Raw genomic sequence first — 25387 nt, 5'->3', positions numbered from 1 at the left:
TTTTATTTATTCATTTATTTATATTTTAAAATCTAACAGCTTTTGTTTGATTTTTTTTTTTTTTCGGTATAAGACAATACTATATTCAAATAATAGCTTCATTTTCTCCTTTCCAACAGCTGTAGCTCTCATTTCTGCCTCATGGTTCAATGCACTGTTTAAGACTTCCAGAACAATATTAAATAATAATAGTAATGGTAAATACCCCTATTTTGTTGCTGATTTTATTGAGAATACCTCTCATTCCTATTATGATTGTTAACTGGTAATTTATATATCTACCTCTGAAATCCTTAATTCATACATCCAAATGTTGGGCACAACTTCCTACTCTTATGACTAGTTCTCTTGTTTCCACTACATAGTCAATTTACCTATTGCTTTTCTCCTAAATCTTTTCGGTCCTTCTGTTGTCACTTGTCTGAGATGTCTGGTTGATTTCTTTAGCAACTCTATTACCAGAACTCCCAGTTTCCTTGTTTCCTTTTACTTTGGTCTCACTTGTCCTACAAACAAATCTTCAAACTGAAGTGAAGTTTCTGACTTTTTCTGCAACTACATCCAGATTGCTGAAAGAAAAATCACATAATCTCTGGATTTATAATCTTGACACTTAGCAATATTTCTATAGAGAAGTGTACTTCATTTGAGCAAAGCCAACTGTATGTGTCCAGCAAAGGGAGATAAATAATCCTTTTTCAAAAACTCCGACTTTATTCCCTCTACCCCAATCAGACCTTGGCTTCCACTTCCCTTGGAAAAAAGACGGCCGCAGATAACAAACCGATAGAAACCAAAAGTTAATTCTTTGGTTTTGAGTTTTCAAGAGCTCACATCCTGAGTATAAAAGGGATTTAGAAAGGTAATCTTGGCAATATGAGATTTTTGCTCCAATTGAAAACTTAACTGTTGTACATACATTTGTATGTATATGCTATGTGTATCTATGATCTTGTCCCTCTACTTCATATGGCAGCTATTTTATTTTTTTTTTAATTTACCATTTTAACCTTTTATTACTTTAAAAAAAATTTTTTTTTTTTTTTTTTGGCTGCACCACATGGCATGTGGGATCTTAGTTCCATGCCCCCTGCATTGGAAGCTCCAAGTGTTAACCACTGGACCACCAGGGAAATCCCTATAGCAGCTATTTTAAACATCCATAACTCTTTTTACACTTCCCAACCAATCCTCAAATCTTCCTCACTCTTAAACATGACTATAAAATTATTTTTTCTTCTGATTACTGAAGTACTGTCTTCTCATTGGGCTTTAAAGAGTTGGAAAACTAGTAACCCAAAGCCCTCACTATATCCATCTAAGCGTTTAGGACCAGACTTGAACCAATTATCCTCTTTACAAGAGAAGCGGGCCTAATCCCACACTGCCTCATTCTTTTAGTATCAACACTAACAACGTGCTCCTAGGATATGATAATTTAATCACTAGGCTCTCATCCTATGCTCCTGGGATATCTCTGAAAATTATCCTCCTCTCCTACTCTCTTCCTTAGATTTCAGATCTATGGTGAACCAGCTCTCCAAAAAATTTCTATTTCCTTTGAGCTCTTTACATTAATTCATTGTTTTCTTAATTATTACACCCAGCATTACATGATTGGAGAATTTTCTCTCAGATTCTTATTGAGTCCACATGTGGGTTTTTAGGATTTCTTGTAATTATGTTAGTGGCAAATGGGAGAGAGTGAGTGAAGGGCAGTTAGCCAGATGCTATTTTAGATAAGAATACTTTAAAAAAAGAATACTTATTTTTGGTTTAGCTAATTTAAAAATAATGTGTATTCATTGGAAAAATTTTAGAAAATACAGAAAATACATGGAAAATTACAGGTCACCTGAGATCCTACAATCCAATATTTTAGGACATTTCCTAATATTATATTGAGAACATTTACTTATATCATTCAAAATTCTTCAAAAATGAATGTTTTAATTCTCACATAAAATTTCATATCACAAAAATGTGTAGGACATACAATTTATTTAATTGTTTTATCATTTGACATTTGGAATATTTTACTAATCTAAACAATACTTATGATGAATGTCTTATTTTTTATGGATATATTCTTAGAAGTAGAATTATTAGAGTAAAAGGTATTAACTGTCTTAACACTGATAATATACATTTCTAAACTACCTCTTACTAGTTAACTGTTGTGTGCTTTGTAATGAGTATTTTCATTTTAGGTAATCTTTGCTTTTTATAGAGAAAAATAAAATACCATCTCATTTTCACTTCTCTATTAGTGAGGTTGAACAATTTTCTTAAGCTTTTTAGTGATTTTTTTTCTGTTTTCTATTCATTTATAGTGATCTAAGCTGTATTTTAAATATTCTTCTCAGTTTGTGGTTTAAAGCCTAGTTTTAAAATATTTAATCAGTTTTGTAACTTTATTAGGGCAAAGAGTACTGCCCAGGCAATCCAAATTTTGCCATGCTCCAGAGGCAAACACTTTCAATTCTTTCAACTATTTCTTTTGATCTTTCCTTCCATAGCTTTCAATAACATCCTTATAGTGCTGCTCCTTGAGTTTTTATTTTTAACTTTTGACTTTCCAGTATGGAAAATGGGACTGTAGCTCTATTTCCATATTCCAGATCTACTATTACCCCCACACCACAAACACACTCACACACATAGAACTTCCTATTCCTCCTCTTCCTAATATCATTTTCATAATATTGGTTAGATCAATATTCAGTGTTTATTATTTTAGCTATGCAAAATGCTGCTACAGTCAAGTCATATAGCATTTACTATGATTTCTTTTCTTTTCTAGTATAATTTTTTGTTTTACTGAGAGTAAGTAACCATATTGATGGGTGCGAAGTGGTATCTAATTGTTTTTTATTTGTGTTTCTCTAATGACTAGTGATGCTGAGCATCTTTTCGTGTGCTTAATGGCTGTTTGTAAACCTTCTTTTGAGAAATGTCTATCAAGACCTTTATTTATTTTTAAATTGGTTTATTTTTTTATTGTTGAATTGTAGAGGTTCTTTATGTTGTCTGGATATTAATACTTTTACCTTGGCAGACATATGATTTTCAATATTTTCACCAATTCAATGGATTGCCTTTTCTTTGTGTTGTGTCCTTTGATACACGGAAGTTTTAAATTTTGATAAAGTCTATTTATCTTTTTCTTTTGTTGCCTGTGTTTTGGATGTTATATCCAAGAAATCACTGCAAAATCCAATGTCACAAAACTTTCCCTCTATGTTTTCTTCTAAGGGTTTCATAGTTTTAGATCTTAGATTTAGTTCTTTGATTTATTTCAAGTTAATTAAAATTTTTGTTGAAATATAGTTGATGTACAATATGTTAATTTCAGGTGTACTACATAATGATTTGACATTTGCATACTTTATGAAATGATCACCACAATCAGTATAGAAAACATCTGTCACCATACAAAGTTATTACTTACAAAGTTATTATATTACTGGCAATATTACTTATGCTGTATATTACATGCACTGGCTTATTTATTTTGTAACTGGAGGTTTGTACCTCTTAATCCCCTTTACCTATTTTGCCCCCTATCCCCTCCCCTCTGGCAACCACCTATTTGTTCTCAGTATCTATGAGTCTGTTTTCATTTTGTTTTATTTGTTTGTTTTGTTTTTTAGATTCCACATGTAAGTGAGATCACATAATATTTGTCTTTCTCTGAATTATTTCACTTAGCCCAATACCCTCTAGATCCATCCATGTTGTTGCAAATGGCAACATTTCTTTTTTTATGGCTGAGTAATATTCCATTATATATTGCCATATATATATATATATATATATATATATATATATATATATATATATACACCACATCTTCTTTATCCATTTATTTATCAGTGGACACTTACATTGCTTCCATATCTTAGCTATTATAAATAGTGCTGCAATGAACAGTGGTATGCATATATCTTTTCAAATTAGTGTTTTTGTTTTCTTCAGGTAAATACCCAGAAGTGAAATTGCTGGACCATATGGCAATTCTATTTTTAATTTTTTGAAGAACTTACATACTATTTATCATAGTGGCTGTACCAACTTACAATCCTACCAATGGTGCACAAGGGTTCCCTGTTCTCCACATTCTCGTCAACACTTGTTATTTGTTGCTTTTTTAATGACAAGCCATTCTGACAGGTGTGAAGTAGTATCTCATTGTGGTTTTGATTTGTATTTCCTTGATGATTAGGGACATTGAGCATCTTTTCATGTATCTGTTGGCCATCTGAGTATCTTCTTTGGAAAACGTCTCTTCAGGTCCTCTGCCCATTTTTTAATCAGGTTGTTTTTTGATATTGAGTTGTATGAGTTCTTTGTACATTTTGGATACTAACTCCTTATCAAATATAGAATTTGAAAATATCTTCTCCCATTCAGTAACATGCTTTTTCATTTTGTTGATAGTTTCCTTCACCTTGCAAAGCTCTTTAGTTTGATGTAGTCCCATTTGTTTATTTTTGCTTTTGTTGGCCTTGCCTGAGGAGATAGATCCAAAGAATATTGCTAAGACCAATGTCAAAGTGCATACTGCCAAACATAGGCAATAAAACATATACTGTAGGAATTTTATGGTGTCAGGTCTTACATTTAAGTCTTTAATCCATTTGGAATTTACTTTTGTACATGGTGTGAGAAAGTAGTCCAGTTCAATTCTTTTGCATGCAGCTGTCCATTTTTCTCAACACCATTTATTGAAGAGGCTGTATCTTCATTGTATATTCTTGCCTCCTTTGTCTTAGGTTAGTTGATCTTACAAGTATGGGTTTATTTCTAGGCTCTCAATTGTGTTTCATTGATCTATGTGTCTGTTTTTGCGCCAGTACCATAGTGTTTTGATTACTGTAGCTTTGTAGTATAGTTTGAAATCAGGGCTCTTGATAGCTCTAGCTTTGTTCTTCTTTTTCAAGATTGCTTTGGCTATTCAGGGTCTTATGTGTTTCCATACAAATTTTACAATTATTTTTTCTGGTTCTGTGGAAAATGCCTGTAGTATTTTCTTTTTTTAATTAATTAATTAATTTATTTATTTTTGGCTGTGCTGGGTCTTTGTTTCTGTGTGGGGGCTTTCTCTAGCTGCAGCAAGTGGGGGCCACTCTTCATCGTGGTGCGCGGGCCTCTCACTATCGTGGCCTCTCTTGTTGCGGAGCACAGGCTCCAGACGCGCAGGCTCAGTAGTTGTGGCTCACAGGCCTAGTCGCTCCACGGCATGTGGGATCCTCCCAGACCAGGGCTTGAACCCGTGTCCCCTGCATTAGCAGGCAGATTCTCAACCACTGTGCCACCAGGGAAGCCCAATGCCTGTAGTATTTTGATAGGGTTTGCATTGAATCTATAGATAGCCTTGGGCAGTATGATCATTTTAACAACATTAATTCTTCCAATCCATGAGCATGGTCTATCTTTCCATTTGTTTATGTCATCTTCAATTTCTTTCATCAATGTCTTGCAGTTTCTAGATTACTCATCTTTTATCTCTTTGGTTAGATTTATTCCTAGGTATTTTATTCTTTTTGATGCAATTATAAATGGAATTGTTTTATTAATTTCTCCTTCTGATAGTTTATTATAAGTGTATAGAAGTACAACATATTTCTGTATATTAATTTTCTCTCCTACAACTTTACTGAATTCATTTATTAGTTTAAATAGTTTTTGGTAGCATCTTTAGGATTTTCTACATATAGTATCATGTCATCTGCAAACAGCGGCAGTTTTACTTCTTCTTTTCCAATATGGATGGTATTTATTGCTTTTTCTTGTCTGACACTGTGGCTAGAACTTCCAATACTATGTTGAATAAAAGTGATGAAAGTGAGCATCTTTGTCTTGTTCCTGATCTCAGAGAAAATGCTTTCAGATTTCACCACTGAGTATGACATTGGCTGAGGGTTTGTCATATATGGCCTTTATTATGTTGAGATCTGTTCCCACCACATCCATTTTGTTAAGAGTTTTTATCATAAATGGATGTTGAATTTTGTCAGAAGCTTTTTCTGCATCTATTGAGATGATCATATGGATTTTATTCTTCAATTTGTAAATTTGGTTCATTATATTGATTGATTTGCAGATACTGAAGCTTCCTTGCATCCCTGGGATAAATTCCACCTCATCATGGTGCATTATGCTTTTAATGTATTATTGAATTCAGTTTGCTAATACTTTGCTGAGAGTTTTGCATCTACGTTCATCAGTGGCCTGTAATTTTCTTTTTTTGTGGTATCTTTGTCTGGTTTTGGTATCAGGGTGATGCTGGCCTCATAGAATGCTGGCCTATTTAACTTTTTTTAATACTTGAGAATGATACGGGTAAAATTCGACTGTGAAGCCATCTGGTCCTTGACTTTTGTTTGTTGGGAGTTTTTGGATTATTGATTCAATTTCATTAATGGTAATCATTCTGTCCATGTTTTCTATTTCTTCCTAATTCACTCTTAGAGATTGTACATTTCTTTTTTGTTTTTAGGTTTTTAAAAAATTTATCTTTATTTTTTTATTGGAGTATAGTTGCTTTACAATATTGTGTTAGTTTACACTGTACAGCAAAGTGTCAGCTGCAGGTATACATATATCCCCTCTTTTTTGGATTTCCTTCTCATTTAGGTCACCACAGAGCACTGAGTAGAGTTGCCTGTGCTATACAGTAGGTTCTCATTAGTTATCTATTTTACACATAGTGTCAATAGTGTACATATGTCAATCCCAGAGATTGCACATTTCTAGCAATGTATCCATTTCTTCTAGGTTGTCCATTTTATTGGCATATTTGTACTAATTGGTACATATTGTACTAACCTCTTATGATCTTTTTATTTCTGTGGTGACAGTTGTAACTTCTTTTTCATTTCTGATTTTATTTTTATGGGCCCTCTTCCTTTTTTTCTTGGTGATTCTGGCTAAAGTTTTATTAATTTTGTTTATCTTTTTAAAGAACCAGCTTTTAGCTTAATTGATCTTTTCTACTGTTTTTTCATCTCTGTTTCATTTATTTCTGTTCTGATCTTTCTTTCTTTTCTTCTACTAAGTTTGGGTTTTGTTTGCTCTTCTTTTTCTAGTTCCTTTAGGTGTAGATTAGATTGTTCATTTGATATCTTTGTTGTTGTTGTGTCTTGAGGTAGGCCTGTATTGCTATAAATTTCCCTCTTGGAACTGCTTTGGCTGTGTCCCATAGATTCCGGAACAATTTGTTTTCCATTTTCATTTGTCTCAAGGTATATTTTTATTTTCTCTCAATTTCTTCAGTGACCATTGGTTGTTTAGAAGCATATTCTTTAGACTCCCTGTAATTTTTTCCAGTTTTTTTCCTTGTAGTTGATTTCTAGTCTCATACTATTGTGTTCAGAATAGACACTTAATATGATTTCATTTTTCTTAAATTTATTGAGACTTGTTTTGTGGCCTAGCATGCGATCTATCCTGGACAATGTTCCATGTGGACTTGAAAAGTATGTGTATTCTCCTGTTTTTTTAATGGAATGTTCTGTAGATATCTATTAAGTCCATCTAGTCTAACGTTTCATTTAAGGCCCATGTTTCCTATTGACTTTCTGTCTGGATTTTCTGTACATTGAGGTAAATGGGGTGTTAAAGTCCCCTAGTATTATTGTATTACCATCAATTTTTCCCTTTTTGTTTGTTATTATTTGCTTCATGTATTTAGGCTGTATTTTATACCTTTTTAATGTGTGTATCCCTTAACTACTTATTGTATATAGATGATTTTACTACTTTTGTCTTTTAACCATTTACTAGCTTTACAAGTGGTGATCTACTACCTTTATTGTATGTCTGTCTTTACTGGTAAGAATTTTCCTTTCAGAGTTTTATATTTCTAGTTGTGGCCTTTCCTTTCTGCTTAGCAGAGTCTCTTTAACATTTTTTGTCAAGCTGGTTTAGTGGTACTGAACTCTTCTAGCTTTTGCTCGACTGTGAAATTCTTTTTCTTTCCTTTAAATCTGAATGATATCCTTGCTAGGTAGAGTATTCTTGGTTGTAGGTTTTTTCCTTTCATCACTTTGACTGTATCATGCCACTCTCTTCTTGCTTGCATAGTTTCTGCTGAAAAGTTAGCAGATCGTCTTAAGGAAGTTCCCTTGTACATAACTAGCTGGTTTTTTTTCTTGCTGCTTTTAAGATTCTGTCTTTATCTTTAATTTTTGTCATTTTAAGTATCATGTGTCTTGGTGTGGACCTCTTTGGGTCCATCTTATTTATAGTTTTTTGTGCTTCCTGGATCTGGATGTCTGTTTCCTTCCTCAGGTTAATTAATTTTTCCAGCTATTATTTCTTAAGGTCTTGACCCCTTTCTCTCTCTTCTCTCTTTCTGGGACTGTGTAATACAAATGTTAGTATGCTTGATATTGCCCCAGAGGTCTCTTAAACTATCCTCATTTTTTAAAGTTCATTTTTCTTTTTTTTGTTCAGCTTGGGGGATATACACTACTTCATCTTCCAGATCACTAATCCATTCCTCTGTATCATCTAATCTATTCTTTCTTTCTATTTCAGTTATAGTATTCTTCAGCTCTGATTGGTTCCTTGTAATTTTTAACTCTTTGTTGGAATTCTGTGTTCATGAACATCTTTACAATCATTACCTTGAACTCTTTTTTTTGGGGGGGGGGCGGGTAGATTGCTTATCTCCAATTCATTTGGTTCTTTTTCAGAGATTTTGTTTTGTTTTTCTGTTTGGAACATATTCCCCTTTATTCTCATTTTGCCCAACTCTCTGTGTTTATTTCTATGTGTTATGTAGGTTGGTTACATTTCCCAATCTTGGAGAACTGGTCTTATGAATGAGACGTTCTAGGGACCCAGCAGTATGTTCCCCTCTGGCCACCAGAGCTATACTCTCTAGTATGTGGACTGTGTGTGCCCTTCTGTTGTGATGGGACTGACAACTGTGGGTGCACTGGTAGGGAGGGCTGGTTCCCTGTGAGTCCCTGCCTTATGTGGTGGCTACAGGCCCACTGGCAGGCAGGGCTGGGTCCCTGTGTAGCTGGGCAGCCCAGGGTGTCTTGGGGCTGGTACCTGCTTTCTGGAGGGCAGGTAAGCCCCCTGTGCTAATCCAGAGAGAAGATTCTAAAATGATGTTTGCCAGCGCCTGTGTTATCATGGTAGAATGAGCTCCCCAAAATGGCTGCCACCCGCATCTTTGTTCCTAGGGGTAGTCCCAGTTGCCTCCTGCCTTCCTGGGGGGCTCTCCAAGATCAGCAAGTGGGTCCGACCCAGGCCCCTTTCAGACTACTGACATTATGCTAGGACTTGGGAGTATGTGAGATTTTGCATATGCTCTTTAAAAGCAGCATCTCTGTTTCTTATAGCTTTCCAGCTCTCTCAAACGTTAAGCCCCGCTGGTTTTCAAAGCTAGATATTCTGGGGGCTCATCTTCTTGGTGCAGGACCCAGGGCTGGGGAGCCTGATATAGGACTCAGACCCCTTGCTTCTTGGAATGGACCTCTACAATTGTGATATTTCTTCTATTTGTGGGTTGCTGACCCAGGGATGTGGGTCCTGACTATATTATGTTTCCACTTCTCCTACCTGAGTCATTGTGCTTCCTTATTTATCTCTTTTGTTATGGAAAATCTTTTCTGATAGTCTTCAGGTTGTTCTCATAGATAGTTGCTCTGAAAATAGCTGTAATTTTGGTGTGTCTGTGGGAGCAGGTGAGTTCACGGTCTTCCTACTCAATTATCTTGGCCACCTCTCTCCAAAATAACAAGTCAATTTTTGTATATAGCGTACGGTAAGGGTACAACTTAATTTTTTTGAATGAAGTTTTCCATATACCATTTGCTGAAAAGACAGACTATTCCCTTAATGTTTACATCTTTATTTCTTTTTCTAATGTTTTGTTATTCTCTTTCTAGATTTGGGTGTTGGGCTTCCTTCTGAACTGTGATTTTTCTTATTTTTTTTTGTTTTTTTGCTCTACTTTTGAGAGGTTTTTCAACTCTGTCTTCCAATGCCAGTACTCACTTTTAAATTAAATATAAATAAATATATATATATATATATTTTTTTTAATTTCCAAGAGCTCTTTTCTTTGTGTTATTCCTTTTTCATGTATCCAGTCATTGTTTTATGGTTGGAATATGCTCTTTTATCTTTCTAAAGAAGGATGGCTTGTAAATTTTTTTGAAGTTTTCATCTCCCTACATGGTTTCTGTTTCCTCCAAGTTTTTTTTTTTTTTTTTTTTTTTTGTCTTTGTCTTTGATATCAAACGCCTTCCTCAGATGCCTTGGTTGTTTATTTACATTCAAGAGTGGAAAATTAAAAAGCTGATTGATAGTTCCGTTTGAATGGGTAGTGCTTATTGACTGTGAGCTTTAGTGCAGGGCAATCTGGCTAAGCTATTTCAAAGAGAAACTCTTGCTATTAGCATTTTTAGTTATTTTTCTTTCCAGCTAAACAAATTCTTTAGAGAAGAATCTTTCATTTTCCTATCTGGAGAATATAAACTTGGATGATGGTGTTCCAGAAGATAGGTGGGTTCGGAGGATGGTGTCTCAACATTTAGTATATACTTAATTTGTTTCCACTATCGAACCCCTCACCCTCATCAGTGCCTGCAATTCACCAATCCAGCTGCCTTCTGTTATATCCTCTTCAGGGAATAAACCTACAATCTCTGCCTTAGTTGCAGAAGAACAATTGCATGGTTGGGTGATATTTGGAAACAGATTTTCAACAGAACTTGGTGTTTTAAATTCTACTTTCATTCTCATTTCAAAAAAAAAAAAAATCATTGTTGTCACTAATTGCAAAACATGTTAGAGGTTCAGTGATGCAAATCAAGGTGCTTTTTGACTTTTCTTACTTCAGGCTTAGAATCCACCTTCTCAGGTATGTTAAATTAGTTCTACATGCTGGCTTGCAGAATTTTATTGCTATTGATTTTTCTTTCGTTTTCTTTCCCTTTTATTTTATTTCTTAAAAAAATCCCTTGACTAATATTTTTACGTAGTTTTATTATTATTAGGAACAATGGTAAAAGTGTGTGTTCAAACTGCCATATTTTCCTGGATATCTGTATTTTAATTTTTAATGGCAAATGAGAGGTTTAAATTCTTATCAAATCATAGAACTTTTTCTTGGCCAACTTTCCTATTGCATTTATTTTTTAAAAGGTATTCCTTATTTGAGATTTCTAAATCATTTATATTCCTTTTAGCTAATTTTTAACAATTAAGGTGCTTACAATTATGTGCCATTTATTTTAGGATACAATTTGAGCTAAATATTCAAACTAAGTTTCCCCCAAATATAAAGCTGCTTTTCTCAACAATATTTATTTGTTCCATGCTCAAAGATCTGTGATGTTTCCACTGCAGCATATTAAGTTCTAGTATGTACTAGTCTGACTTGACTAATTCAGTGTATGTATTTCTCTTCCATACTCTATTAATTATTGTAGCTTTCTAATTCTCTCTCTGCCCCCAGATTTTTGTAATACTTACCTAGTTTTTAAGACTTAATGATGAATTTTCAATAACATTGCCAAGTCTCTCCTCAAAAATCCCATTAAAATTTGTGCAAATTTTATTACACAATTACATATAATAATATATATATATATATATATATTACGTATAGTGCTATTCACTAAATATATGATTTTCCCTTTCCTTGAAGTTGCAAGTGGCCAAAAACCTTGCCTTCTATGGTATGTGAGTGGAAGTCATATGTATCTCCCTTCCTTCCCTTACCACTCCCTTTCCTTACCACTGCTCTAGTGATTATGGAAGCATGCGTCAAGATGTAGCCTCCATTTGCCTGGACACCTGAGTGATGACAATGAGCCTCCCTGTTGATCTGCATTGGAAATATAGTAAGAAGAATAAATACTTAAAAATTTTTTTTGATAAGCTACTGAGATTTGGGGTTGTTTGGTCCCCAGCATAATGTAGCCTAGCCATAATTACAGAATTATGTTAATGACATCAACTAATTTGGGAGATCTAGGACTATCTATGATATATCTGCTATTGGATTCATTACTGTCAAGAAGAGAATGACAGGTATTAACTGCTGTATTATTACGTTTATTCCAGCTGACTCTCTTGGCCAGTCCCATATCAATTCCCTTAACCCCTTTTATGCTTTTTCATCAAATTAGGCTTGCAGGTGTATGCTCCAGATAGGGTTTCCAAGGGTGGGGGATAAGGCTATGGATCCTTACATCCTGTATTAATCTGTATCTGGGCATAGATTTCATGAGGTAAACTTTCTTCTTAAGAGTTCAGGTTTTCTGCTTTTTCTCTTGATATACTCCCCAGCCCCACCATTCAAGATTTATGCCATTAGAAGGAAGTCTCTGCACAATCATTGATGAGAAACTATTGGCTCACTTTCTACCTAAGGCCTTAGCTTTCTGTGGTTTCCTTTCAAATCACTATGAGTGAAGGAAGGGCCAATTCAGACATTCAAAGGCTGAGTCTACCTGTGCATGGAAATGGCACAGAAAAGGGTAAAAGTTAGAAGCAATTTAAAAAAATTTCCCACCCAGACCCTTGGAGATCCACTGAAGCAGAGATGCATGTGTTCTTTGTGTATTAAAGAATGAATGGATATCTACCCATCCTTCTGGTTACCAATGCTGTTCTATAGTACAACATTTCCTTTTTCTTCAGGGTATGCAACTAGGGTTCATTTTCCAGCCTCTCCTGCAGTTAAGGTGAGCCACAGAATGTGGGTGGCAGACAGTTCAAGGTCTCATCTCTAAACCTCTTCTTCCGCAGTGCTCATCTTCTAGTCAGATCCAATGGAGGACTCCAAGGTGATGAAAAGGGTAGAGCCCCTGGATGTAAGGAGCCTGGGTTTTCTTGCTAACCCACTGGGCTGACTGTGAGTAATAAATAAACTGCTATTGTATTATGCTACTGATCTTTGCAGTTATGTGTTATAACCGTTAGCCTATCCTGACATAAAGAGAATAGTTACAAATAAAATTGTGTGTTTTACAGAGTAAATCCTTTGTGGGGTTGGGATGGAGGGAAGCATAGTTTGTGATTATGCAATATTAATTAGTTTATAATATCTAATTGGATGAATATGAAAAAGTCATTTAATTATGTTTTACCTAAAAAGGATAGAACCTGGCTTAATTGATGGGCTATTTTAATATTAGGTGATAGGTAAAACCTGAGAAATATGAAGTAATGTTATTATAGTCTATTATAGTCTATGGATGTTTCTCTTTTGCAGTTGTTATCTAAGATTCATAGCTCATGTGTAATCATATGATCATATTGTTGTTTGAAACTTTCCTAATGAATTAAAAATTAAGAAAGTAAATATCTTGTATTAAGTTACTTATGCTCACTCACTTGTATTAAGAAGTAGCAATACTTTCATACAGAGGAACTCTTCTTGGCTAACTTGAAGCTTCACAAACTCCTGTGGGATCTGCCACATGGTAAGGCATAATGAATAGAATGATGATTCCTTCATCCGCTGTCTTGCACCACACACAACACACAAAACAAAAAGCAACAGGAAAAAAAAAAAACACAGAGTATCTTAGCCAGTTTATGTAATGTATCAGAGATTATGAGATTTAGTAATTACCTGACTTATTGAAAATGACTTTTTATAAACAAACTCAATATTTGGAATTTTAAATGTCTTCTAAATTTAGTCACAATACTGGATTTTTGAGGTTAAAAAATTTGAAGTTAGAAAATTATATTAAATACACATTAACTAAGATTAATGCTGTTTCTCACTTTTATTATCACATTTTAAAAACCTAAACCAAGAAAGGAGAGCAAAGTTGTGGGAGTTGAAAATGTGGTGCTGAGGAACACTCAGGAAATACTTTATTTACTGATTTTTTCCTGTGAAAAACACAAATAAAATTTTGTGTGCAATCCAATGGGAGAGTGAATTCAATTCACAGAAATTGAATAGTATAGAATAGTTCAGTGTACTCAGTTTAGAGTATTCAGTATAAAATAGTTACACTGTGAACTATTCTAGAGGAAATGTATGGTGATACAGAAAAGACAACATTAACAAGCATTAAATAAGTGACAAGACAAACACAAATTCTGAATGTTAAGGAAATTTACTTAAGGCATTTTCTCAACTCTGTACTGTTTTGTAATATTTGTGCTAGTCAAAGAAGTGAACAGGAATAGTGAAAAAAAAAACTAGATTTTGACTCAGAAGAGCTAAGATTCTTTGGCAAATTATGCAATCTCCTCTGCCTCAGTTTCCTGAACTGTGAAATAAAGGGTGCTGATTCCTTACCAACTTCAAGGGATTGTAGGAAAAAATGGAATAAAATATATGAAAGTTACCTGTAATCTGTAAAGACTTATCCAAATATAAATTATCATGTTATATAATTCTGAGTCAGCATGCACCATTAGGACAGTATAAATATTTTCATGAAAAGATTCTTACTCAGTTTAAGGTTACATGTACAAAGTTAATTACAGTAATTCCAATATAATGAAGCAAATTGAATTCAATTTCAGTATTTATCTTTCAATGTTTTAAATAAATTGCCAGTCTAATTTTTCCTCTAGGAAGACAGATAATATTTTTACTTTTTGAAGGTAAGTCAATACTTTCATGCAAAAATATTCCTCATTTAATCCATTATCTTCATTACTACCAATGTAAAAATTTTAATTGGATAAACTAAATATTTACTTTTGTCTTTAAGTATATTTCTTGATACATTTTTGAAGTTAAAAAAATTTTGATTTGTGACAACTATTGAAGTAAAAGAAAAAAGCTCCAAATATCAAATCACTGATAAAATAATACAATTTTATTAATGTTGTCATTTAAAGCTATATCCCGAGGTAGTTCTAAGAAACCTTTCAGGAAAATTCTATTATTTAAGACACTAGATGTATGATCATCTATTGAAATGTAATTTTCAAGATTATCCTACGTATATACTTTTGATAACAATAACAACAAATGTCAAGTTACTACTTACTCATTTAGTATTAGATCAGGTGCAAAATACAGCATCTGTCCACTGACATGCTTATAAGATCTCCATCCTAGTCCAAATACCATTAAGCTCATCCAAGAATACTGGATGAGAGTTATCTGGTCATCAATATGTAAGTTTCGAAAACCTACAAAATAAATTTACATATAAATGATCACAAAAATCACTTTGTCAAAAACCTTAAAAATAAATAAAAATTTGAAAATAGATGTAAGTAGGGTAATGTAATATAATGTTTTCAATCTCAATATATTTACACAAAAAAGCAGGAAATAATAGTAGAGTCTGAAACACTAAAAACAAGAAGAGACTCTGGAATTTATTAAAATTAGTCACTGTGATTTAGCATTTCTGGGAATTCACTAATTAAATCAAACATCTATCATTCATTCATGCAACACTCATTTATTGAAAGCCAATTGTGTGCAGGTACTGTGGTAAAATGTTGGGGTTATGAAGATGAGTAAGACACAACCGTTGCCCTTAAAAGAAGCTTGCAACTCAACAGGAGAGATAAGCACATAAGTATTGCGATAGAGAAGGTAAGAGGGAATACACCAGGCAATAGGGAGATCAGGAAAATTGCCCCCAAACAGAAATAATGCCTGAACAGATCAGAGTCAGTTGGTTGAGGAATCTTAATTCTTTGGGATTTAAACATAAATTGGTTTTATTTTGTAAAACCACTGCTTTCAATTATGCTATGTCTAATTTTTCTTTAACAATCCTTAATTAAATTTGGGGTAGATTCCATAGTTTTCTGGTCACTTTTGCTTTCTGAAACTTAATCTAGTCTCATTTTAAATTCCCATATGGCTTAAGAGGTTTAGAGTCTGTGTGGGTATGGATGTGTTTGTGTGTGTGTGTGTGTGTGTGTGTGTGTGTGTGTGTATGTGTGGTGTGAATGCTCTGGTCTTTCACACCTTCACAACCTCCCTCTTTTAGACCTTTCTCTGGTGTTGGTGGCAGAGGAAGGATGGCAGGGAAAAGGCAAGTGTATCTTCATTTACATAGTCAAAGTTTTCTCTCCATCTCTTTCTAATTCTCTTTTTGCCTGCTTGGGGGAAGATGACCAGCTCAGCACTGATGGGCTCAAAGGAGGGAGGGGTAAAGAGGTGCTTGGAGGCATGGGCTGGGGTCAGATCGTGGATGGTCTTGTATTCCTATTAAGGAGCAATGGGAGTGATATAGCCTGCTTTATATTATGCACAGCTCATTGGTAGCCATGTGGAGGATGGATTCAAGGGAAAAGGTCTGAGGTTAGGGAGAGAAATTGGGAGCTATGGCCAAAGTCCAGGTGAGAGATGATAAAAGCCTGAAATAAGTCAACAGGTAGGAGTAGAGAAGATAGAGTGCATCAGAGAAATGTTTAAAGAGTAAAATCAAAGAAATCTGGCAAGTGATAGTACATAGGTAGGAGAAAGAGGGAGTCAAATAGATCTTTCAGTTTTTTTACTTGAATGGCGGGTGATGATAACAGCATTACTGAGACAAAATAAAGGAGGAGAAACAGGCTAGAGAAAAAATATTAAGTTTTGGACCTGTTTGAGGGACTGATGGAATGAATACCCATATACATATGAATTAGAGGTATGAGGAGTTATCTGAGCAAAAGATATAAAATTTAAATTATTTGTACCTGAGTGTACCTGAAACAATAAAAGTGAATGAAATATTTCATTAAAAGTATAAAGAAAGATAAGTGTTTTGGTAGGAACCTTAACCACTTTCTGTACAGCTTTTTAAATAGCATCTATTCCTTCAAAAACTCTCACTGAAGTCCACTTACAAATGGCCTATTTCAAAAGTAAAACCAAAGCAAAACTTAATTCCTTAGATCTCAAGGGCAAAAGAAATTTATTTCCTGATTCAGTTAACTATCTCAAGGCAGGTAGCAGAAAAGGCTATCTATCTTCTCTCCATACGCTCCAGATAGTCCCAACTTCATGTGAATAGCAGGAAGACTGCTATTCCCTTCCTAGAAATTCTTAGTCTCAGATGAACCAAAAACAGCCCTAGCACATATTCATAAATAGTGGTACCGTAGCAGGTATTTGCCCCTTTTTTGGGGGGAGGGTGACTTTTCAGTGTTTCACTTTCTCCCCTGCCTCCTTCTCTCCCTCCCTTTTTTCATCTATGCAAATAGAGTTTCCCATTGATTGTAGTTTGGTGAGAGCAAGTACCCCACTTTCCCACCAAGGAAGTTGGCTAAGGCCTCTTTCCCTGGGCTTGTGATCTAGGTTTGATCTGTGGAACACCTACTACCTGGACTTTGAAGCAAAAAATAGTAAAACAAAGACTAACATATGGTTAGGCTTTATTTGTGATGGTGCTAGTGCCTAATGACAGTGGGATCCAATGGGGACCTTTGTGATTTGTTTATTGGCCCTCCAGAGATGCCTTGGTTTCTGCCTACTTTCCAGACTTGTCCTCTAGCTTCTATTCAGTGAATCCCTGATGTTTTTTCAGAAAATTATTTTTTTCTTTTTGTTTTGTTTTTTTGTTTTTTGTGAAGCTCAACTGTTTTTTTTGTGGGGCAGTTGTAGTTGTTTTACAATGTTGTGTTAGTTTCTACTGTACAGCAAAGTGGAGTTCCCTGTGTGCTATACAGCAGGTTCTTATTAGTTATGTATTTTATACATATTAGTATATATATATGTCAATCCCAATCTCCCAATTCATCCTTGTTTTGTTTTCGATAGCCAGAGGTTTTTTGTTTCTGTTTTTTAAAATTAATAGAGTTGGTGTTTATTGCTTACATCCTGATTTATTCAGGTGTAGAAAGACTCCTTAAATAACTAGCTAAGAAAAATTTGGCATGCAATTTTCATAATTCTCTTTTTATTTTCATATGCCACATACATGCATCTTGAAGTTCATGTTTATATATTTTACCTCTCTGTTTTTTTTTTTTTAAATTATGAGTCAGTCAATACAATAGATCTAATACAGAAATGCCACTTGTAAACTGAATATTTTATAGTAATAGTAATTAGTTCTTCCACCAAGTTTAGGATCATTTGATAAGAAATAAATAAACTTTCCTAATTTTTGCAAAGCAAGACACCCTCAAGGGAGGCACATATAGACTTGGTCTATTTTTAGTATATTATAATATAAAAGGCAAATCTTGCTGAAATAACTTAAAACTTATGAAATTACCAATATTTATAGCAGAAAGTATATTCTTTCTATTTAACAGAGTGGAAAACAACTCAGAAAATAGCTTTATTTACTCCCCCTTTTAGAGGGCTTATCTGAGATAAATGTACAATGTTAAATTGACTTGAACATACTTGGTACAGAAGTGCAATTTTTTTTTTTTTTACCATTAACTGTAATATCATTCATTACTTTATACTGAAACAAAGACGGGAACACTGAGATCAAATTCCCATTGATGATAATGATCAGGTAAACTCAGTACATTTGAGATGAGGATCAAAATGAAAACCTTCACACAGAGAAGTGATGGATGACCCGTAATTGTGTTCAGCAAGTAGTAAAGAAAAATGCCCTTTCCTTTAAAGTGACTTGACTTGATAATTTCTGTCACAAGCTGTCCAATCCTTAAATCCTAAAAAAAAACTGAAAAGAAAGTGTACAGTAACACATGGCCTATATGACCTTCTAGGTTCTCCTGGCTTAATTCCAGAGTTTCAATAAAATATACAGGCCGTGCTCCTCTAAAAACAGTCGCATACTGAAATAGCTAATCTACAACAAGGGCAGAGCACTCACTACCTCAGCACCTTATGACACAAAGCATGAACTTTAAGGAACACAAAAAAGCTTCAGCACAATAAATGTAATCACCAACATATGTTTGATGACATTATGAATAAGGACTTGATGGGTAATGATTTAAGGTAGCATAGTTCTTTCATACCACTTCCAAAATTTAAATTTCTATAAATATTCTTTAAACACCTGTTTGGGATGAAGCATTATGTTTGCAACTCAGCATAAAGACTAGAAAGATGCTGTTTCTGCCTTTAATACTTGTAGTCTGTGAGACAGACAGATAAGTAGAACATAATTACCATTCAAGCGTGACAGTGGTGTGGTTGACAAAGGCAAGGGTGAAGCGCTCGGAGAGAAAAGGGGCCTTTGGCTCAGTCTGGGAAGGCACAGGAAAATCTTTCTAGGGGAAGGTTGATTAGCATCCTGAAGGCTAGTTAGGGACTGGCCAGGGAAGATGTAGGAGAAAAGAAGGGCCTCCAGGTAAGGAAAACAATATGGATGAAGAAAGGCAGGAAATGGAGCAAAGAGCTTTGTGGGAACTGACGCTCAGAGGTGCTTGAAGTGGGAGAGTGAGAGAAAATGTGCAAACTCAGGAGGCATATCACAGAAAGGCCTGGGGTACTAAGGCTAAGAAGTGTGGCTTTGTTCTGGAAAGGGAAGGGAATAATATAATTGATTATAATTGTTTTTGAAAGATGATTCTGGTGGCAGAATTGAGGATGGTTTGGGGGTAGTGTGAAACTGTGGTAACAGTGTCAGTCAGGGGTCTACGACCGAAATCTAGGAAAAAATGACCAGGACCTAAACTAGCTCAAGGCAGTAGCAGTGTAAATATCGTGGATAATGAATCATATCTATAATAAGCAGAGTTGACAGAATTTGATAACTAATTAGACAGGAGGTGAAGGAGAAAAGTAAGCCAAGGATTATAATCAAGATTCTGTCTGAGGTGCCATTTCAAGATACAGTAAAAGGCCTTAGGCTCACAGAGCAGAAGGTCATATTGGCTTGGAAGTTCATTCAGGTGGAAATGTGTAATAAGCAGTAGAAATATATGGTCCGGTAGTTCCGTAGAGGGTCTGGGTTGGTACCATGTAATTAGGAGTCATCAGAATATAGTGGTAGTTGAAAACAAGGCCATGAGTGAGCACATCCAGCCTTGCAGACTGAGAAACTACTGGAATATAAGATGGAACCAGGAAATGCTAAATTCATGGTGTGAGTGGGAGAACAAATCCACAAAGGAAACAGGAGATACATAAATTGAGAGAAACTTTATCTGTCTGTAAGGGAAGCGATGAATGCCAAAGGAAGAGTTTTGGCAAAACATGGTTACTTTGTCAATGGCCCCAGAGGCATGTGAAACATGTTAAGGGCTGAAAGTATTCATTTGATTTGATAAGTAAAACATTTTGGTGACATTGGCAATAGTAATTTCAGTGGAATAGGATATCAGAAAAATCTTTTTTTAAAGTCTTCATAAAAGTATTATCAAAGCCTGACTTTACTCTTAGAAGGCTAATCTCATTTCTTTTCTATCACTTTGTTGGGGAAAGTAATTTAATTTATTCATTTGATTTGGGGCGAGAGAAAAAAATCTTTTGTCACACATGCAATGGCTATCACTGACTCAAAAGATATTTTGGCATGTTTCAAAGGCAGAAAACCAGACAAAGGACTGTTCGAGTCCTCTGATACTGATGATTGCAAGTAGTCTGGCTAACTGAGACCAAGAAGGTATGTTTAAAAATGTCAAAGCATTGACCTGAATACATTTTTTTCACCAAATAAATACACGAATCAAGACAACATTTATAAAAAGTAAATATTTCTCCCAAACTTATCTGTCACATCAATTCTGCTACAGTGTATTAATACACAGGATAAAGAATATTTAAAGATGAAATTGGACTGGGAATGAGTACTTAATGATTTAACTTCCAAAGCCTACCCTGACTCAGCCCATAATGTATGCCTCTAAATTTACTTTCTGCCACTCTCCCCAATATAATTTTATTGTCAGTGGTTTCTTAATACTTGGATGATGAAACCCCCAGGAGGCCAGTAGTGTTTGACAAACCATATGCACAAATGTATTTTTTCTCAATCAGCAGCTATTAAAAGTTTTAATTACTATGCCATGGGGGAAGGTATGATGACATTTTTTATGTTACTAAGGGACCTTCACACCTGAAAAGATTGAGAACCATTCTTATGCTGGTCTAATTCATTATTCACCAAGCATACCTCATGACTTCCTTATTTTACACCATTCCTTCTATCCAGAATGCTTTCTCGTCTTAATCACGATTTATCAGAGTCTCATTTCTCCTTCATGGTGTACTTTAACTGATACCTTGTCTCTGAATCCTTCTCTTGTCCCTGAAGCCAAAAATGTTCTTCTGTCCCCATTTTTTAAAAATCTGTATCTTATGCCACTTTCACATACTTCTATAGTTGACCTTTGAACAACATGGGTTTGAACTCGGTCCACTCACCCAGGATTTTTTTCAATACTACAGTACTACATGATCTGCAGTTGGCTGAATCTGTGGATGCAGAACTGGGCTCACTGTAAAGTTACATGTGGACTTTTGACTGCTCGGAGGATCAGTGTCCCTAGCTCCCACGTTGTACTAGGGTCAACTGTATAGTTGTTTGGGTGTCTTATATTCCGTTGGATTGAATGTTCCTTAACAGAGGGAATATGTCTTGTTCATTTTTAAAATTTTGTAAATATTGTGTTGCTTCAAGTTTCAAATAAGAAAACATTACCCACTGAAATTATAGCTAAATGTCAATGTGAAATCATTCATGTATAGGTACAGTATGTCAGAGGCAATGTATCCTAAGAGATCGCTTGTACATGTACTGTCATGAGGCTAAAGTATCTTGCAAGTCTCCATTAAATAGAAACAAAGATATCTCTGAAATACTATGGGAACGATGTTAAATACAATGCAATTATTGTAACAGGTCCAAGATAAAAGAAGAGCATAGACAAAGATGAAATGAGAATCCCTGACCAGGCAACATAAATCCTCTCAGGGACCTGCAGATACATGCCTTGCGGCCCTCATGCATGCTGTCACCTTGGTAATGATTATCATTCTGCATCTGATCTTTTTTTTCTCCTGAGAAATTTTTAAGATTATCTTTTTTCTTGGCAAAGTTAAAGGGCATTGGTTTATTTGGATAAACACATATAATCTAAAAGTTTTAGTTCTTGAGCAAACACTTATTATATACAGTATTTTAACTTCAAATCCCTACAGGTCTGCTATTCAAATGAGCTTAACCAGAGAACATATGATCCTGTGAAGAAGTGTTGTCCCTGTTTAGTTTAGGACCATGATTCCTTTCACCCAGATCTTCAAGGCAGGTTTTTCTCCTTTTATGCCTCAGAGGGCCTGAAATCTGATCATAAGCTGACTTCCCAACTACACTTTCCTATTGTGAAAGAATTACCTGATCTACCTACATGTTTTCCTAGCAGCATCTTTTTTTTTCACTGTAAATAAGTAAACTATTAATAAGCTTCATTTAACCAAGGCCATCTTTCACAGACCAGTAACATGTGAGTGAATGGATAAAATAAGTTTCTCTTATGTACAAAACTGATGACCAGATGCTAGGATGTGCTGCACCAAAATGCATTCACACCATGAGCTCAGCCTTCTCTTTCTAACACCACTGTTTAATTGTTAAGTCTTGCACACAGGAAGTAGGCAACAGACATTTACCGAGTGAATCAAGTAAATAAAAACTGTACTCTGATTTAAAGTCAACCGAAAGTTTTTGAGTAGCTAATGATACCAGATTACTTTATATATATATGTGTCCTTCAGAGTCCTTTCACAGAGGTCGATATAGTCACTCTAGTTCACTGATTATTTTCGTCATTCATTCGAGTTATTCCCAGAATTCAGACCATGAAAATATGGTTTGAAAGACCATGGGCCACACAATACTTTAATAATCCTAATGTTTCCCTTATTATACAGTTAGTGAAAACAGTACATGTAATACTGGTGATGCCATCATTCTTGTTTACTCACACACAAATTACATTTTGTAACATTAAAAATGTTGCCACCAAATACAATGTAAAAATTTTCTCTTACTCTTTTTGAGGGTGTGTGGGGATCAAAAATCTAGAGAGATAATAGTGTTTCAATTTAAGAAGCTCACTTAGTTTTTTCCCAAAATGAATAAATTATTGTTGGAATTATGACTGGTTATTTTCTAACTTTGCCAGTGACAGTAGAATCTTTTTAAACAATAGAGAACGTACAAAATGCAAACAAAAGAAATATGAACTATATCAACAAACATCAAAGAAATAACCTTTTCCAAATCATAGAAAAACAGAAAAGTTTAAACACATAAACACTCATTTTTAAACAGAAAATGTTTGCCAATGTTATTGTAATATTTTAATTTAATAAAGATCTATCAAATTTGATAACCACTTTACAGTAACTTAAGAAAAAAAACATTCAGAACTTTTCTAGTGGAAAAAAATATTACCTGTCCAAGGCTTTTCAGCAAGAATGAAGCTAATAAGAACCTGGGCACTGTGATTTTTGATTTTACTTTATCTTCACTAGAATAGTGAATTTAATTAACTTTTCTCAACATGTATTTTTTAAAAGATTCTACAAACAGGAATCTATTTTTCTTTCTATCTCATGTAACCTTGAATTTTCAATAACAATTCATCTATAGTATTTCAAACCTTTCAGGTAGAATAATAACTGAGAAATAATATTAAGGCAAATTGGGAAATGAATTCTTTTTTAAAAAGGCTATTAAATTTACCTGGAGACTAAAATGGCATACTATGTTTAATTCTTGATCAGATATTGGAAAAATAAACTGGTCTAAAGGAGTATAAGGATATTATTGGTGTGAAGAGAAAGTAACTTTAAAAAATGTTCTATTTCTAATTATGGGATTAATGCCTCCACAAGTAATTACTACCCATGTATTCTCTTGGCTTTGTACTCTAAGGTTTAGCCAGGTGAGAACTGCAAACCTGTAACTCTTTGAACTGCTTGGCTCCTATGGAGATGTGCTGAGAGAGCAAAAGTAGCTCATAAATAAAGTGACTGAAATCCTTTCATGATGATATAATCCAAATTCTCACTGTCTAGGTATAAATTCGAGAAAATAGTGACTGGAGGTTTCTCTATGTCCAAATTATTTGTTTATGTTTAGGAATTTTATTTCTTAATTGACTTTAGATACTCTTCTATACTCTGAATACTGTTTTGATTTGTTATATGAATAGGTACATTCAGTTTTATTTTCAACCATGTGAGGTTGGTTAAATTAGGATTTGGAACGAACTAGACATTTCTAAGAAGATGGTCAATTTGTCTTTTTTCTGAACTACTATATTATCTATGGTTTAACATATTGATTTATGCTATTCCTTAACTATTTCATTATGTAAGTCGTGATTCATCAACAAGACTCAAAATGTTATCTATGTCTTTTGTATTTCCATAGCACACAGTAGGGTCCTAGAAAAGTAACATATAATATAGGGTCCTAGATAAATATTTTGAACTGCTGAAACACATACTAAAACACCCTGCTTACGCTATATTTAATTTATTGCACAGACTGTTTTATTTAACCACCCACTAGTAAAAAGCCATAGTAAAGTTCTTATTACATGCTCTTATATACAAATAATTATTACCTGGCAGTAACTTAGACCACTTGACTACTGAAAGAAGTTGTCTCTCGCCTAGCTGATTCAGACTTGTCAGCAAAGAACTGGAGGTATCAGGTTTGGTGTTGTCGTGTCCTGCATAGACCACATCTGGTTCAATGCTCATGAGCAAGTTGATCAGTGGGGGGACCAACTGTAAGTCTTGATTTGGTGAAAAAGTGATTCTCTGGCTTAGGGCTTGGCTTTCATTTGGAATGCCCACCGGCTGTGAGAGAGCAACGGCATCTAGTGCTCTCATAACTCTAACTTTATTGAACTTTTTAAACTTTCGACCTACAGAGAAGAAAAAAAAAAAGAAAGGAAGGTAATATAAATACATAGAAATGAAATATTCCAGCAGAGAATGATTTTTCTTAATTCTTAAAATTATAGCATTACAGGCTTTGGCATCTATCTCATAAAATGAGACACAATAAGTAAAAATGTTAGGTCTCAGACTTGGATTAAAGAATTAATTACACCAGCATTCACTGGGCTGATGGGTGTGGGTAATTACACCAGTATCCCATGCAAGGTTATGGAGCTTTGCAGTAACATGTAGAAAAGACAAATGGCTTTTAGCAGAAACCAAGCTCAGTGTTGGTCAATATTCTGACAGGACTGCCTGCCCAAAGTTAATGCTACAGACTACATAATTAAAACATAGTGTTTAGTAGATATTGAATTTCCTTTTGAGTTTTATTCTTTTAAAAATCTGTTAAAAGATATGCATATACATATGCAAACCCCACAAAATCTTGTGCACAAATTCAGCGGTCTCATGATCATTTGAAACTCCTTGAAGTCAATACATGGACTATTATGAGATATAAGGACCCAAAGCTAAGAATTCAATTTCTAAATTAAGGGAGGAGAGTGTCTACATCTTGTGCTGGTCAGGCCACAT

At 34.6% G+C, this 25387-nt stretch overlaps 1 protein-coding gene across 2 annotated transcripts in view; it reads right to left on the bottom strand.

Annotated features, from left to right (window-relative positions):
* Positions 1 to 25387, bottom strand: part of PGR (progesterone receptor) — a 99871-nt gene that overhangs the window by 3508 nt on the left and 70976 nt on the right. For both annotated transcript variants that reach the window (XM_068555141.1, XM_068555142.1), the window contains exons 4-6: positions 24469 to 24774; positions 14997 to 15141; positions 13369 to 13499 (exon numbers count right to left, since the gene is read on the bottom strand). In XM_068555141.1, the coding sequence (XP_068411242.1) occupies positions 13369 to 13499; positions 14997 to 15141; positions 24469 to 24774 (582 nt within the window). The remainder of the gene's footprint in view (positions 1 to 13368; positions 13500 to 14996; positions 15142 to 24468; positions 24775 to 25387) is intronic.

Source organism: Eschrichtius robustus, chromosome 11 (assembly GCF_028021215.1).
Source record: "Eschrichtius robustus isolate mEscRob2 chromosome 11, mEscRob2.pri, whole genome shotgun sequence".
Taxonomy (NCBI): domain Eukaryota; kingdom Metazoa; phylum Chordata; class Mammalia; order Artiodactyla; family Eschrichtiidae; genus Eschrichtius; species Eschrichtius robustus.
Note: the sequence above shows the minus strand (reverse complement) of the source record. Positions and strands in the feature narration are given on the sequence as shown.